At 41.3% G+C, this 14,955-nt stretch overlaps 1 protein-coding gene across 2 annotated transcripts; it reads right to left on the bottom strand.

The window, feature by feature from the left end:
• Positions 1-1,318: 1,318 nt before the first annotated feature.
• rab32a (RAB32a, member RAS oncogene family) lies at positions 1,319-14,866 on the bottom strand. 2 transcript variants are annotated; one of them, XM_041064407.1, is made up of 3 exons: positions 14,503-14,859; positions 5,941-6,218; positions 1,319-2,650 (listed from the first exon to the last, which is right to left on the bottom strand). In XM_041064407.1, the coding sequence occupies exons 1-3, from the start codon at positions 14,714-14,716 to the stop codon at positions 2,501-2,503; spliced, it is 642 nt and encodes a 213-aa protein (XP_040920341.1). In that variant the 5' UTR covers positions 14,717-14,859; the 3' UTR covers positions 1,319-2,500. The 2 variants fall into 2 exon arrangements, with proteins under 2 accessions (XP_040920341.1, XP_040920342.1); XM_041064408.1 differs by lacking the exon at positions 1,319-2,650 and adding an exon at positions 2,666-5,714 and having other exon boundaries at positions 5,927-6,218; positions 14,503-14,866.
• Positions 14,867-14,955: the final 89 nt, after the last annotated feature.

Here is a 14,955-nt window from a genome sequence, read left to right as displayed (position 1 = left end):
ACAGAAAGATACTTTAGTGCACAAACCGCAAATGCGATAAATTAACCTGGTCTGATCGTATTATTCTAAACAAACAACAGGTGGACAATATATTAGAAACAGCTTTCAATGGACTGGAATCCAGTACAACACCACTACAACAAAATGTGCTCAAAATGGCAATTCCTGAAGGCTATAGTGTTGAATTGTACTGAATTGCCTCAACTCTGTCACCATGTTATATGCATGTGTATGAAATGCATGCTGAAATGCTTTAATGACATGATGTGGGTTGCAGTGTGTGCTCTGACTGAGAATTGTTGTAAAGCTTGCACACAACACGACTGGCATGCCTCCATTGCATTCCTGCTCTGGTAACAATTAGGTATGTGGAAGAGCACAAGCTGTAGTGTTGAGAGCATAATATCTGATGACTATCACACACTGTTTCTTGAGTGGAGTCACATGATCCTCTCTCTCTCACACACACTCAGTGTGAGTTTGACTTTTCACACATACAGCTCTATCCTCCCTTTGTGCTGGGAGTTTCTTCGAGGTACACTATGGGTTTTCTTACACATTTTGTACAAATACACACATTCTGTGAGCTTATTTGTCCTCCCACATATACAGTGCTTGATTATGTAGAATCTAGACTGTTAAGGCTGGGGAAGTGAAATTCACAATTTTATGTAAGCCTTATTATGGCCATTAGTCCATTAATGCTTTCCATTAGGTTAACTAATCTTTAGGGCTGTTTTAAAATTGGTAAATTTATGTTGCCACTCAGTCATTTCTCAAGTGCAGTCAAAGTAATGTCTGTTTTCTGTTAGTGCTGTTGCAGCAATTCTGCTATAGCACAGCAACATCAACTTGTGCCCTTTTAAAGTCCAAAGAACCTGCAATCACCTGCGCCAGGAATTAGTGCTTGTGCACTATGTTAATAAGAAATGTTTTAATAAGAGAATAATCCCAGCTAAACCGGCTTCATCCAAGACGTCCACACCTGTAAAAACCAGTGGATTTCATAGTCTGAAACATCTCCTTGGGAAAATGAGCCAAACCAAATCCGAACAGGGAAACAAAATGTTTTCACTGCATTTGAGTCAAATATTGTGCTTTAAGTATGTTGTTTGGTGCAGGCCTCATTTAGTCATTCACATACAGCTTGTTCATGAGCAGGTTATATGACTGAGTGAAGTGTGCATGATTTGGAGCATGTTGGCCAGCCTCAACATTGTTCCAGTGTTTTGCTCGTACATTTGCAAATACATTAGATGAACACTTTTAAACGATTAGACTAAAACGTGATCATACAATTATTAATACACAACACAAATCTGTTAAAATGTTTATTCTCTTTTGGTCTTGTAGATTTAAAGTATTTTCACATGTAAACTTAATCTCATCTCCATGTTTAAAAAAAAATCTGAACATTTTTAACAGATTACCATCCCTATGTACAAGAGAGTGTAGTCCTCTGTATGATTCTGTTTTTATCTCACCAGTTGCATAATGCATGACCCAACACATTTTAAAAACACATACGGTAAATCAGATCTACATTTTTATACCGGTGAAAAAACAATCAAACAAAGATTTCTCAGCATCTCATATGTTACCATTATTAGAGTTTTTTTTTTCTGAAATACTGTATTGTCTGTCTTTGTCCATGTAAAGGTCTCAGTGAACAATGAAAAGTTTGACCCCCCTCCATGTATTATGGCACATTATTTCAGAGAAAATATGGCATAAAGACAATTCATGACAGCAATAAGAGATACGGTTACACCTTGATACAGCTTAACAGTGATACTGATATGAAAACGGCTGGACACACACACAAACATGAATGTGGTGTAAGATGAATGTTTAAGGGGTAGTAACATCTATGTCAACTGAAGAACAGCTTCAGATAGAGTGAACAATAATAAAGTGTCTTGTTTCACAAACAAATGTTGAATGACAAGGAAAATGAGAGAAAACAGACCAAAGTGATAGAAATTAGGAGGCTACAGGTTGTTTTCTAGCTTGTGTTTCTCAGTGTTCCGCTTAGTTTTCACCCCTTCTCAGGTATGGTACAGTACAGAGCTTCAGAGGCTGTCAGGGCAACTGGAGGAGAAGCAGGGTTCAAGTGTGGAGGGCTGGCTGGAGTTCATAGCTGGTGATGGAATACAGAGTCAGGGGAATATGTGGTGAGACAAACACAATTATAAAGATGCTATGGTTTGGAGAAGTAGGACAGAGAAGAAAACAGTATGGTAGAGGCAATGACAACATTTGCGACAACATTAAAATAAAATTGGGCTTCTGTTCTCGCCTAGGGAAAGCTACAGTGAGAAACTTGGATGTGCATTTCAAATGGGCAGCAGTGCAGGGAGGAGAAGTTCCTGGAGCTTTAAAGACACTAAAATTCATATTCCTCTGCGAAGCTGCAGTACAGGGCTGAGAGCCACAGGCTGGGCACAAGCACTGGACCCTGCCAAAGGGAGGCGGATGGCTAATGTGAAAGGATTGAGTGTTAGCAGCAGCCTGACTTGCTCTCAGCCGCCACAGTCTCCTGGTCCAGTTTGATCCGGTCTCCATTGCTCTCCTCGTACGGCAAACCTTTGTCATTAGCCAAAATATTCTCTACCAGGAAACGTGCTGCCTCATCCACGTTGATGTTGTCCTATGAAAAGGTCAAAACAGTCTGTCAGAGAGGTGATAAAATACTTATTTCACAAAATATAGTACATTTACACCTTAGTGACAGGGCAGACACTAGTCCTTGTCCTTGATTCTACTTACCTTCAGAATTGCATCAGAGGTCCACTAAACCCCTTTATATGGACCAGCCTGTTAAAGTAACAGTTTTAAAGGCTTTCTAGAGAGCCAACATGAGGCCGACGGAGACGAGGTTATAACAAAAAAAAGGCATTTGCTTTTGTCCTTCACATTGTGGTCAAAAACTGTCATCCTGTGAGCTGAGGAGGTAAAACAGAAAAATTGAAAACAGAGCATTGAGCTGTAAAAGTCAGGAATTATTCAGGGACACCCTGATCACATTCACACTGTTACACATTCATACTTGGAAGCTGTCCAGTACAACCACAGTCTGACCTGATGGCCCCTGAGCACTGAGAGGTTAAGAACCTTGCTTGAGTGAACCACAGTGGTGTTGATGAGGGAGGTGCAAGCCCTACTTTTTCCACTTTTCCCACCCGGATTTAACCCTGCTGGGCCAGGGGACTGAACCGTCGACCTTCCAGTCACAAGCTCACTTCTCTAATCTTTAGGCCACCACTGCCCAAAATCTGAGGAATACAACCCCATGATTATAAGTCCTGGCTGTGTCACTTTTCAACCTCCGTGATTTTTCAAAACATAGATTGTGTGCACCAATCAGAACCAGACTATCCTCTTAATTAGAGAGACTAAGTTGTTGACTACATAATAACAAAGGCTGATTAGGATCAGAATAAAACAACAGCCCCTAAATATCTGACTGAGTGACCTGCATCAGCCACAAACTCTACAAAACTGTGCTGAAAACAAGTCTCATCATAATTGTGTAGTGTTTATATGTGTGACTTTAGGGAAACTGTGTTTTGTCACTTCAAGTGTGCTACTCCTTGACAGAATTCCAATCACAGGTTGCTGTGGGTTGAATTTAACACTAGTGTGACGGGGAGCACAAAACAACAACAACACTTCATTGCACCCACAGAAAGAAAACGGCTAGAAAGGCTTTGCACACATCACACGCTCTCACACACTTCACGTGACACAGCACGTGACACGGCTGCGGGACCTAAGGTTATCTGAAATGAGTTAATAAAGTTAACTCTGGCTGCCAAAACTCATCAAAGCATTTTTCATCTTGAAAGTATAAAAGAAGGTTGTGTTTTAAGATGTGGAGGTGTGTGTTTGCAAGCATCTGTAAAAGTTTCCTAGAAGGACAAAGAGGCTGAGTTAGGAAAAGACACAACTGTGTCTGAACAGCGTCTGAATCACAGCAAGTCAAATGTTCATCCCCTCCTGTGGAGACTCACAGTCAGAAAGATGAACATTTGACTTGCTGTGATTCAGACGCTCATTAGGAACAAGTGCAACTTTCAAGGAGAGTAAATTACTACTGAACATGCAGCCTTTTGTTTGTGTCAAACTTGTGCCTTCCCCACAGTTACCTGCTGATGAGTCTGACAGGATGATGACAGAATAGAGAGTTTGTATTTCACCAGTCAACATAAGCTTCAAAACACAGACTAACAACTGTTGAAAATAACTACAATTACCACCACTCCATGAGCTTTCAGAGGGAAATGCTGTACTTTTTACTCCTACAGTTACCACTTACTTTTCAGACACAGATTTTACATAGAAAATGTGACAATTTTATAAAATGTGATTTATTTTTACCTAACCAGTTAGAATCTGCACCACCATGACCAACAACAGCGTTAAAGCACAGTTTACATGTTAATGCATCAATGATAATGATCCCATCCTATAATAATATAACATTGGCAGGGGCCATTCTGGATAACGAGTACTTTTGATACTTTAAGTACATTTACTGCATTAACTGCTGTTTTTACTTTAGCAAATGATTAGTGAATGCTTCTTCCATCACTGTATCTCTAAACTGAACCTTTGTAGAAGTGAGAAGTAGCCAAAATGATCTCACTTCATCAAATTCTGATCACAAAAGCAGAAGTACAAGAGCACAGTGTAAACACACATACACCGTCACACCATACTTCTGACATTATTACCAAAGTTGAGGAGAAACACTACGGAACATTATCTTTCAGAGCCCCACCCCTCTAACCCTCACAGCTCTGGGCAGTGACATCAATCAACGTCAAACGATACCATATCACACCAGCTGTCGAACAGAGATCTTTTCACTGGTTGGGAAGATAAATGTCCAGAGATGTTGTGCATGAACGGTAAAGACAGCAGGATTTAAAAACAAAACAAAGGATAAATTTCCTGTCACAAAACCGCAGCTGTATCATTTGCACAATTTAAAAACAGCTTCGGATATTTGGTAACGGTACAAAGATTTAGGAAATACTGGTGCTCTCATTCTAGACGCCACATTTCTTCTTATACTATTATCTACAAGCTGCCATACTTAACACTGAATTTTGGATATAAAATGCTAATATGAGCAATTGCTGACTGTGTGTTTAACAAACCCATTACTACATGTATCCATTTCACAATCACCACAGAGTGATTACACCACTCAGAAAGGGCCTAGCTTCCCCACAGGATAACTTTTGAAGATTTCCTGTCTGCCACGAGAAACAAAGAAGCCTTGCAGTAAAACGGCAAAATGCCTTCACAGTAAAAGTCCAGTGGCTCCTCTCATTTTGACTCAGCTATGTGCACTTTAAAGCTCTTATCACATCTGATTCACCACAAATACAAGTCACGTACAAGGGGAAAATAGCATTTGAACCCATTGTTAGTTATGTTTGGACCGTGACTCAAGAAGCTTGAAAAGAAATATCAATATCCCATGATGCAAAATATTTCAGCCAGCTCTAATTTGAGCCTTAACTTTGGTAATTTCACGCTGCTGAACCCTGGTTTAAACTGTACAATGAATAAAACATAAAGATACATCTGAAAGGAGAATATTTTAAAAAGAAGCCTGTTAAAAAGATATTGAGAGGAATGTGTGTAAAATCGCATGGGTCTGTTTCATGCATATGTGCTACTTATAGCTTCTCTGTTTAATGCAGGGGTGTCCAAACTGTTCCACAAAGGGCCGGTGTGGCTGCAGGTTTTTGTTCCAACCAAGCAGCAGCGCACCAGACTTGACTCATTTAGTCAACTGATCTCAGTCTTCAGACAATTGATTGGTCAAACTGTGTGCTCTTCATTGGTTGGAACAAAAACCTGCAGCCACACCGGCCCTTTGTGGAACAGTTTGGACACCCCTGGTTTAATGTATTGATCTCTCACCTTAGCTGAGGTTTCAAACCAGCCCAGAAAGCCAGTCTCTTTGCAGAAATTGTCCATTAGGGCTGTGTTGTTGGAGCTCTCTTTCTTCTGGTCACATTTATTGGCGAGCAGCACTGAGGGGATGGGGTTGCCATTAGCCAGCTTCACCTTGCTGTCCAGATCGTGCTTCCACTTAGACACAGCTTCAAACGTGGATCCCCTTGTGACATCGAACACCACGAATGCCCCCACGGCCTCTTTGTAGTACACCCGCGTCATGTTCCCGAATCGTTCCTGCCCTGGGGGATAGGAAGAGAATTCAGTCAAATATCTTGCAAAACACTTAAAAGCTACATGAGTAACAGGGTTTTGGGTTTGTGAATGATTAAAAGAAATAATGTGGATGTGATGTGATGAACCCATCAAAGCAGATTTGATTAAACATCTGAACCACATCATAAAGAGAGCCTCTTAAAGCCAAAACCAAATGTCCTAGCCCTGAGCTTGGTTGAAGTAAATGGTGAAACATTCGATATTTCACTCTCATTTCCTCCTCCATATGTGGCCAAAAAATGATGAGGATAGAGATGGTTCCTATTCGGCCTATTTTCCCCTCATTTGCCACAGGCCTAATCCACACAGAGAATAGCAGAAGTAATCTGCCATAATAATAAGCCCATTCTCTGTAGTCATTCTCTGAGAAAATCAGAGATGATATTTCACAAAGGCAAAGCAAGGGGAATTACCAGCAGGATATAGGGTGTCACTATCGATCTGAGAAGGCCTCTTCTTCAACTCAACTGGACCACTTTTTGGTTTTGTTTTATACTTTTCTCAAATCTACTGATTATAATCACAGCGTATCAGCTCCTCAAAGGTTAATCAGCCACTGAGGAGAATTCCATTCACATGCATCATGATGCTGAAAGTCAACTGACTATTTTGAAACATTTTTTTTGTATTTTTCTTTTTCATTTTGTATTTGAAGTGCGTTTGAGTTGCTTAGATGCCACCATCACATGGAAAATGACTCCAAGTCGATCCATGGTTTCATAAGTATAGTCAAAACTAATTCAAACTTCTTTTTATACTTTTTATACATTTAAAATCAAAGAGGAAATAGAGGTGAGAGAATAATTCCAAGAACAGAACTCAAACAAGCCTTTAAGTCTGCCCCATCACTTCACCTTACCCGTGCACTGAGGCGTATAGAACAGTGCCACAGCAGGGGGAAGTGAATCTATGATCAGCAGTTCAACTGGCATGAGTTACCTCTGGTAACACTTGGCTGGCTGGTGTGAATCTTTAAAGACAGGTCATGAATATATACGTTCAGTTTTAAATAATTTGAGACTCGGAGCACTGTAGATTTTGGCAAACGCTACTCAAACAGGAGGAAAAGAAGTGCTGTTTCTGTGTGGGACTATTTTTAGCCGCATATTTGTTGTGCTAGTGAGCATTTACAGCAGCAGGGTAATGTTTGTGGGATCGACTCAAGATAAATATACAGTGTCCATGTTCAATGTAATGAAGAAAACTGTCACACTGATGTGATTTTAATAGTTTTGGGACAACAGAAGGAGTTTTTTTTGGCAAAGATGAATAATCTATATCAAGCTTTGGCTGAACAGACAATACCTGTTGTAGGCTCAGTTCATTGTTGTGTTTTGTTTTATTTCCTTTTTCATGGGATTTTTTTTTCATAGTCTTTAATAACCACCGAGGTACACAGATTAGTTGGTTACCTCAAAATGAAACCAAAAACATTAAAAGTTAATTTAAAAAAAAAAAAAATGGGCGTGTGACTGGGCTCTGATGCTCACTCTTTTGGATGCCTAGACAGTTAGGTGTGTTAATGCTGCCTGGAGCTAGAGGAACTGAGAGCAAGCATGAACAGGACATAGGTGTGATGATAATCTGTGAAAACCTTTTTCAGACAGACAGTTTGTCTGTTTCATGCCAGAAGTCTACAGAGTAGTTACAATAACATATACTGTATGTTTCAGACAGTTCTGACAGAGAACCACAAAAAAAGAAAATAACAGTTTTATGTCATTTATGATGACAGTAGTGTTTTTTCTTCACATAGAAAAAGGTTTCTCACACTCACACACATGGCCTTGCTCAAGCCTCCAAATATAGTTCCTGTTTTTGAGCGTTTGCATGTCAACATACTGTATGACCACTCACCATCCTAAACACGAGATTAATATGGTTAAAGGTCCATTAAACTACTGAGTTCATGTTCATGTGACTTTGTTAAAAAAATGCTGATTTTTCAAGTAAAACTAAAATATATAGGACTCTTTTAGTTTTCTGATTTAACACCATCCAAAAACATCTATGACTTAGGTTCACAATAGTCTGAACTTGCAACTGCAGATTACAATCCTGTGTTATGATTCTTGCCAGCAAGGATACCATTTATTTACACTGGATATCAGATTCTGCCTCCACAGCACCTGCTCATTTGTCTTTAGTTTCAGTCTCTGCAGTTGTATATCAGGCTTTCAGTGACTTGAGGTAGATTTGAGGGATGTAGCACACATTTGATGCTACACTGCTCCAATTTAAGAAGGTCTACAGGGCAAGTTGTAATTGTACCGTGTATTAGACAGTTAACAGCCTCCACTAGAGCTGACTTACACAATACAAAATGAACCAAGAAAAGGTTTGAGGAACTGTGAGCACAGTTTCTCCCAGCATACTTTCACTTTACTGGAGGTACTTACCCAACCACGCAAGGAACTGGAGTGGCGTGGCGCAGTGCGGGTGTGAGCGAGAGAGTGAATACACTGTGGGGCCCACAGGCCTGACGGTAATTGCTCATAATTGAGAGTCTAATTTTAGCTGATATAACCCCAGGTGAATTCACCAGAGACACGACACAGTGGGATAAAGAGCCGATAGACTGAAATAAGGCTTTTATATCTACTCCTTCCAGAGCTCATACATTCAGTAGAGCGGAGGCAAAGGAAGATTACAGAAAGAAATAACTGGCCTAATCTAAAAAAAAAAAAAAAAATGTTTTTTTTTTTTTTTATTCTATTGCAAGCTCTGACTGCATCTAACATAACTGTGTAGCCAGAATGGCGTGGCTGAACAATACTGACCACAGAGGCAGTCTTGAATATTTTCAGATATAACTGAACAGAGCCAGCCATTTTATTCAGCTAAATGAAACATCATCTAAAAATAACTTACATGCTAAGGTGAAGAGATGGACAAGTGATGGAATAGTGGCTGAAAATTACATTTCTGCAGAAGTGCAATGTAGCCCTGGACTCACCGACTTGCCCAATAAACCATGACTGTGTTCTTTACACAGCACAATTTTTAAATTTTTAAATTTAATTTTTTTTTTCTTTTCCATCTTAGAAATTTAATTCCATAAGTGCTGAAGAGGCCATGACAGCGTGTCATTGTATACATTCCTACAGTTCACTTGATTTTCTGACACGTCCGGTCCTTATTGCTGGGTCGATATGTAAGCAGAGCCAGTCTGGGGGTGTTAACCTCACTCCTCCCGGGAGAGAGCTGGCTGGATGGAAAGGACTTGTATGGAGTGATTATGGCAATCAATACCACTGAAGTGATTGCAGTGGCACACACGCACGCATGCTCACACATACACATACACACCTGACGGGTGTAGGGGGTAATGAGTTATTTGGGGTATTGATAAGGTGCTGAGGTTCCACACAGACGTCACTAACATTAAATGACAGCAAATCCAATGGTGCCTGACCTTTCAAGTGTCATAAGTCCTGAAAATCATTCACACAGCCCTGTTTCAGAAAAACAACACAAAGGCCACAGACTGCACTACTTGTGACTTAATGATTAATTTAAAAAAAGCTACTAGCAATTATTTTCATCATGGATTAATCTGTTTTCTTGATAAATTGATTTGTTTGGTGTATAAAGTAAAATGCTTTATCTGTACCGTTGTTCTGATCCATGCTGTTAAAACTGGATGAACACTTTTTTAAAATAACTGAGTGTAAATTAAATGCTTTTCCATCGGTAAGTCCAGCTATCAGTCAGTGGGTCAGTCAGTCAAAGGTTTGGCTTTAAGAACACAGGAGAGGTCAGAGGACAGAGGTCAGAGGTCAGGGACTCGTGCAGGAAGTTCAGCTCTATCAACAATGTAATTCCTACTGCTCATAAACAGAAGTCTAAATAAAGTTAATAGTAACTATCAATTTAAGGGTATTTACACTCAACTGGTGTATTTTGATCTCTGATTCTTCTTAATCACTGGCGCTATCATCTTGCTAAAAAAAATAATAATTTCTTTCTAAACAATATGACAAATAAAATGATACCTAAAGCATTAATGAGTGTCCTATGCTGCTAACCCAATCAGCGTAAAACACAGGAATGGAATGAGCTGTATGAACAATGGAGTATTTACCCAGTGAATGCCACAGAGGAGCATGAGACTGCAGGAGAGAACAAAGACGTGTGCTGCTGCCTCAAATGCTCAACTGCCTACAAACTAAAGAAAAGTACATCAGGATCTGTCCGTAAAGGGAGACAGAGAACTATTGTGGAATTCCGAAGGCTTCAAACAAGGACATTTCAGTTCAGTCTTCCACACTGATGAATTAGGCACCCTGGTTATGAACATGTGAAAACCTTCAGAGCTTAGCAGTTAAAGAGCCACTAGATGAAAAAGAAATGGTTTAGTTTACAGCCACTGTATCATCTCTGTTTGTTGTGTGGGAGAAAACAGAAAGAAAGCAAAGTCTCATCATTATCCATAGCCCTAGCAACTCCGGTTTCCTCTACGGTCGTACATATTGCTATCCTGTGGGTGGGTTACCATAGAAACTGTCCAAGCCAGACACGGCAGTAGCAACAGCAGCAGCCTCCGTCTGTTGTCAGGAGGCAACTGGCTGTGAAACTTCCCCGCTCGCCCTCCCTACAAACACTAAAATAACAAACACAACACAGGGTCCAGTCATTAAGGTAGTCTTCAGCACGAGCTTCAAAAGAGAGACTGAACAACACATGACAGGCACGTTCTCTGAGCAGCATGTGAGGAGTGACTTACTACAGCTTACTACAGCCTTTAGCACTGAACAGAGTCTGAATTGAGGGAAAATCCCCATTCTTTAAGTGGTATTACGCTTGTTTCCCCTCACCTTCAACGGGAGGGTTGGCGGGGGGCTGATCAACATAAAGCCTTGGCACAAGGTTGGAGGAATTTAGTTCAGAATGATAATATTTGCTGTAGAATATTAAGAAGAGTTATTACACATGACCTATTTGATGAGGAAAAGCCTCTTGGACTTAATCTCTATGTAGAAAACCTGAATAAATGAATGAGCGAAGACGTAACGAATCCAGATGCTTTTAAACAGGGCAGTTCTGGTGGCTCATAGTGGTCCAACACCTTACTAAGAGACTTGAAGTTGGATTTCATTTTAGTTTGTGATAGCAAAATTCATATCTTTGGGTTTTGGGCTGCCAGTCAGATAAAAATAATCAGAAGGCTAAGGATTAATAAGCGAGGAGTTTATCCTGTAAGTGTCAGAGTTCAAGGAAAACTTAAGTGTTTCAACCAAGACCGAAGGGATACCACTTTGATGGGAACCACAGCAGCCCTTCTCAACAAAGTGCAACCTTCTGCTTCTGATGGAATGTTTGGACCTATAAGGTGCTGGCTTCTTAACTCTATGCCATGGTGGTAATCATCCTGTCCACTGGCTTAGACAAATCCAGGAGAGAATAGCAATTCCGGGTGAAAAGGGGTGGGAAAGCCACAAGCTTCACACTGACTTCCATGGTGCCCCCATCTTGTACAGGCCCCTGATTACTATCATTCCTCCCAGACTGTAATCATTATTAAAGGTTGGTAAAAGACAACGCAACTCTCAAGTTGCTCTCAGTGTTGCCAAGAAGATAATTCCTCCTCCTTTCCTGCACGATTAAATGGCTTAATGGCTGGTCTTAATGACTTGGCAAATATACCTCCAGCTTTCAGTCTTTCACACCCACACACGTTTCATTACTTATTTTATCCCCGGAGTGTCCTCAGGCCAGGCCTTGGTGTAGGTGTGAATAATGAGGTTTAGTATCTGTGTCATCTACCCTAAAACTTTCTTTCTGGTCAGTGTGTGTGCACGCAACCGCTTTGCTTGCCCAGTATGTGCAAGTGTGTTCCCTCGTCTCTCTCAGTCTATCTAAGGTGCGTATGTGTGGCAGTGTGTTTTATTTACCCTCGCAGATCCTCTGATCGAGTGCTGTCTGGCTGTGACAGGCAGACGGCCCTCGCTGGCACTCAGTCTCAGATGCCCCTGCTCGCTGAGCTAGTGCTGCCCGACGCCCCAGTGACGGCGGGGGAATGTAGCCCTCACTGCCAATCAGTCTGTGACAGGCATGCAAGTTGTTGTGGCGAGCTCCCCCCTCAACACCCAACTGTCCACCCCCTTTCTTTCACTGCTGTAAGCGATGGAATAAATATAAAAACAGCAGTCTTCTAACCATCTGTCCTGATCTGTCTCAGCATATGAGGTTTGTTTGATTGAGGGAGAGGATGGACCTGCACAGTCATGTTCCAAAGTAAGAACAGAACATATCTAGAGGCAGGGCTAATCATTTCTTCTTTCAACAGGATAAAAAAAAAATCATTAAAGGACAAGTTTACATTTTTCAACTTGGTCTTAAAACAATACTCGCATGAACACTGAAAGAGTAACATGTTGCTATAACTGTTCCCCTGTTTATACTTAAGTTCTACTTAAGAACTTAAGTTCTAACATACCTGTAACTTAACTGCATTATAGTAAGATGATCAAGTGTTGCATTCACTTAGATCTGAAATGATCAGTAAATTAGTTTATAGACAACAAACTTGGATAACTGATCACTCATTTAAGTTTTTTTTTTAAGTAAAGACTTTACACACCTAACAATTAATAACACCACAAGAAAATGTTCATCACATTTCTCATTAATGAAAATAACTGTAAGTTGCAGCCACTACATTCTTTATACTTCCAGAACAGTGTAAACATATTCTTGGCACAGGCAGAAAAAAATCCTTAAGCCACACTCCTTTCTTCGAGTGCCACCTTCTCTGGGAATGATTAACTACCTCTACTGTCCCTCTGCACATGTGAGATCATGACTGTTAAGTGCGGTCTAACCCATGACAGACAAAGCAAACAATACAATTTGCATTTGTAAAGTGCCGCAATTTAAATAATGTCTTTGCCTTTTATCACCACAGAAAGATTTCTAAATAAGGCCCAAAGCTTTAACCTAATGACAGACACAATCCTTGGAACATTTGCCAACAAGAGTAAAAGAAAAAAAAGAGCACATAGGCACAATTGTTGGTATTTGCATGACAGAAAACCACACACACACACACACACTCACACACTCAGGCCCCTTAAGCCATGTGATCTCATTACACCTAACATAAAAATATCCACTGTGAATTAACCTTCTGAGTTCCAGTATATGTGACCAACCAATTTCACCAGCCCTAATGTCAAATGTATTTTTGCCTATGAAGACACTGCAGATAAAACATGAAAAGATGGAGGCTAATGGGACATCACACACACCCCTCACCCACCCAGCACCCCACTTTACACCCTCATTCCTGCTGACTGAACTATAATGAGCCTGCATCTGCCAGTGGGGTCGACACGTGATTTTAAAGATATCTTTCCCTCTTGGTTTTTCTGCTTCTCGTCTTTGCTCACTTCCTCTCTCACCTGTCCTTTCAAGCATGTCATTCTCCGACTCCCCCTGTTTACAGTGTGGTATTTTCATGCCTGGAGATGACAAACAGTGAGAGTTTGAGCAAGGCTGCCTGCATGTGGGAAACTTTTATTTACACTGCTCTGATTTCTCTCGGCTTGCTTACTAAAGCTGCTGGAATGCACAGGCTGGTGTGTGTGCCAAGTTCAGCAGCTCGGAGGAAAAGTTACTGAAGTTTACTGAAATCTTTGCAGAAATACAAGGACACACAGACAGGGATGTCTGATGAATACTACAGTGACACTGCAACATGGGTAAGAGGCTGCATTAAAAATAAGGGCCAGTAAAGACACTCAGTAAGCCTATCAACACATGTTTAATCCCCAGAGAAAATATTACAAGAATTATGGCGAGCTTCATTGAAAGGGGGTGGGGGGTGGAGTAATAGCAACGTGACCTACATTCCTCTGACAATTATGAGCTGCCCTGATCATAAAGTGGAAAAGACAGCGAGCAGACACGATCAACCGGTCTTTTCTGATGGAAATTCCTCTCCTGCTTCTTTTGAGTTCATGGCCTCCTGGGAATTTAAACTTTCACATCACGTTCCTGCAGACTTGCCAGCTCCTCTGGTTCAGTATTAAAACTGTGGCCATGACAAAAGCGCACACTTTCATCATGAAATAACTGCGTGCTCTGAAGTATCTCTTGAGCAGACCATGAGTCAAAGTGAAACTCACCCCCCCTCCCCTCCCCTCCCCACTGTCACCCAACAAAACTTGAGCTCGACTCCCCAATTGGCTCCAAAACCATCTGGTCCCGTTTTGTAACACGGAATCTCGCCAGCGAGCGTCTCCTTACCTGCGATGTCCCACAGCTGTAACCTGACCAGCGTTTTGCTGTCCCAGTTGATCACTTTAAGTGCAAAGTCGACCCCGATCGTCGCCCTGTAGTGCTGCGAGAAAAGCTGGTGCACGTAGCGCTTGATGATGCTGGTTTTCCCGACGCCCAGTTCCCCGATCACCAGCACTTTGAACAAGTACTCCTTACACTCGGACACCGAGCCCCCGGCCATGCTGAGACTGACAACTGACAACTTTTCTCAAAACTCAGACAACTTCTGCTTTCTCGCTCATATAGGCTTCCTGTGAGGAGCCGCTGTTGAGTGGGCTGGCCAGGGAGCTGAAGGCCAGATGAAACAGAAATTACATTTGCCCCCCCCCCCCCCCCCCCCCGCCTCTGTAATTCTCCTCCTCCTCCTCCTCCTCCTGACGCCGCTCAGCAACCACCTGATAAGTCATAGGACCCGGAAAT

The sequence above is a fragment of the Toxotes jaculatrix genome, chromosome 19, assembly GCF_017976425.1.
Source record: "Toxotes jaculatrix isolate fToxJac2 chromosome 19, fToxJac2.pri, whole genome shotgun sequence".
NCBI classification, from domain to species: Eukaryota; Metazoa; Chordata; class Actinopteri; family Toxotidae; genus Toxotes; species Toxotes jaculatrix.
This window is presented reverse-complemented; position numbering and strand designations above follow the sequence as displayed.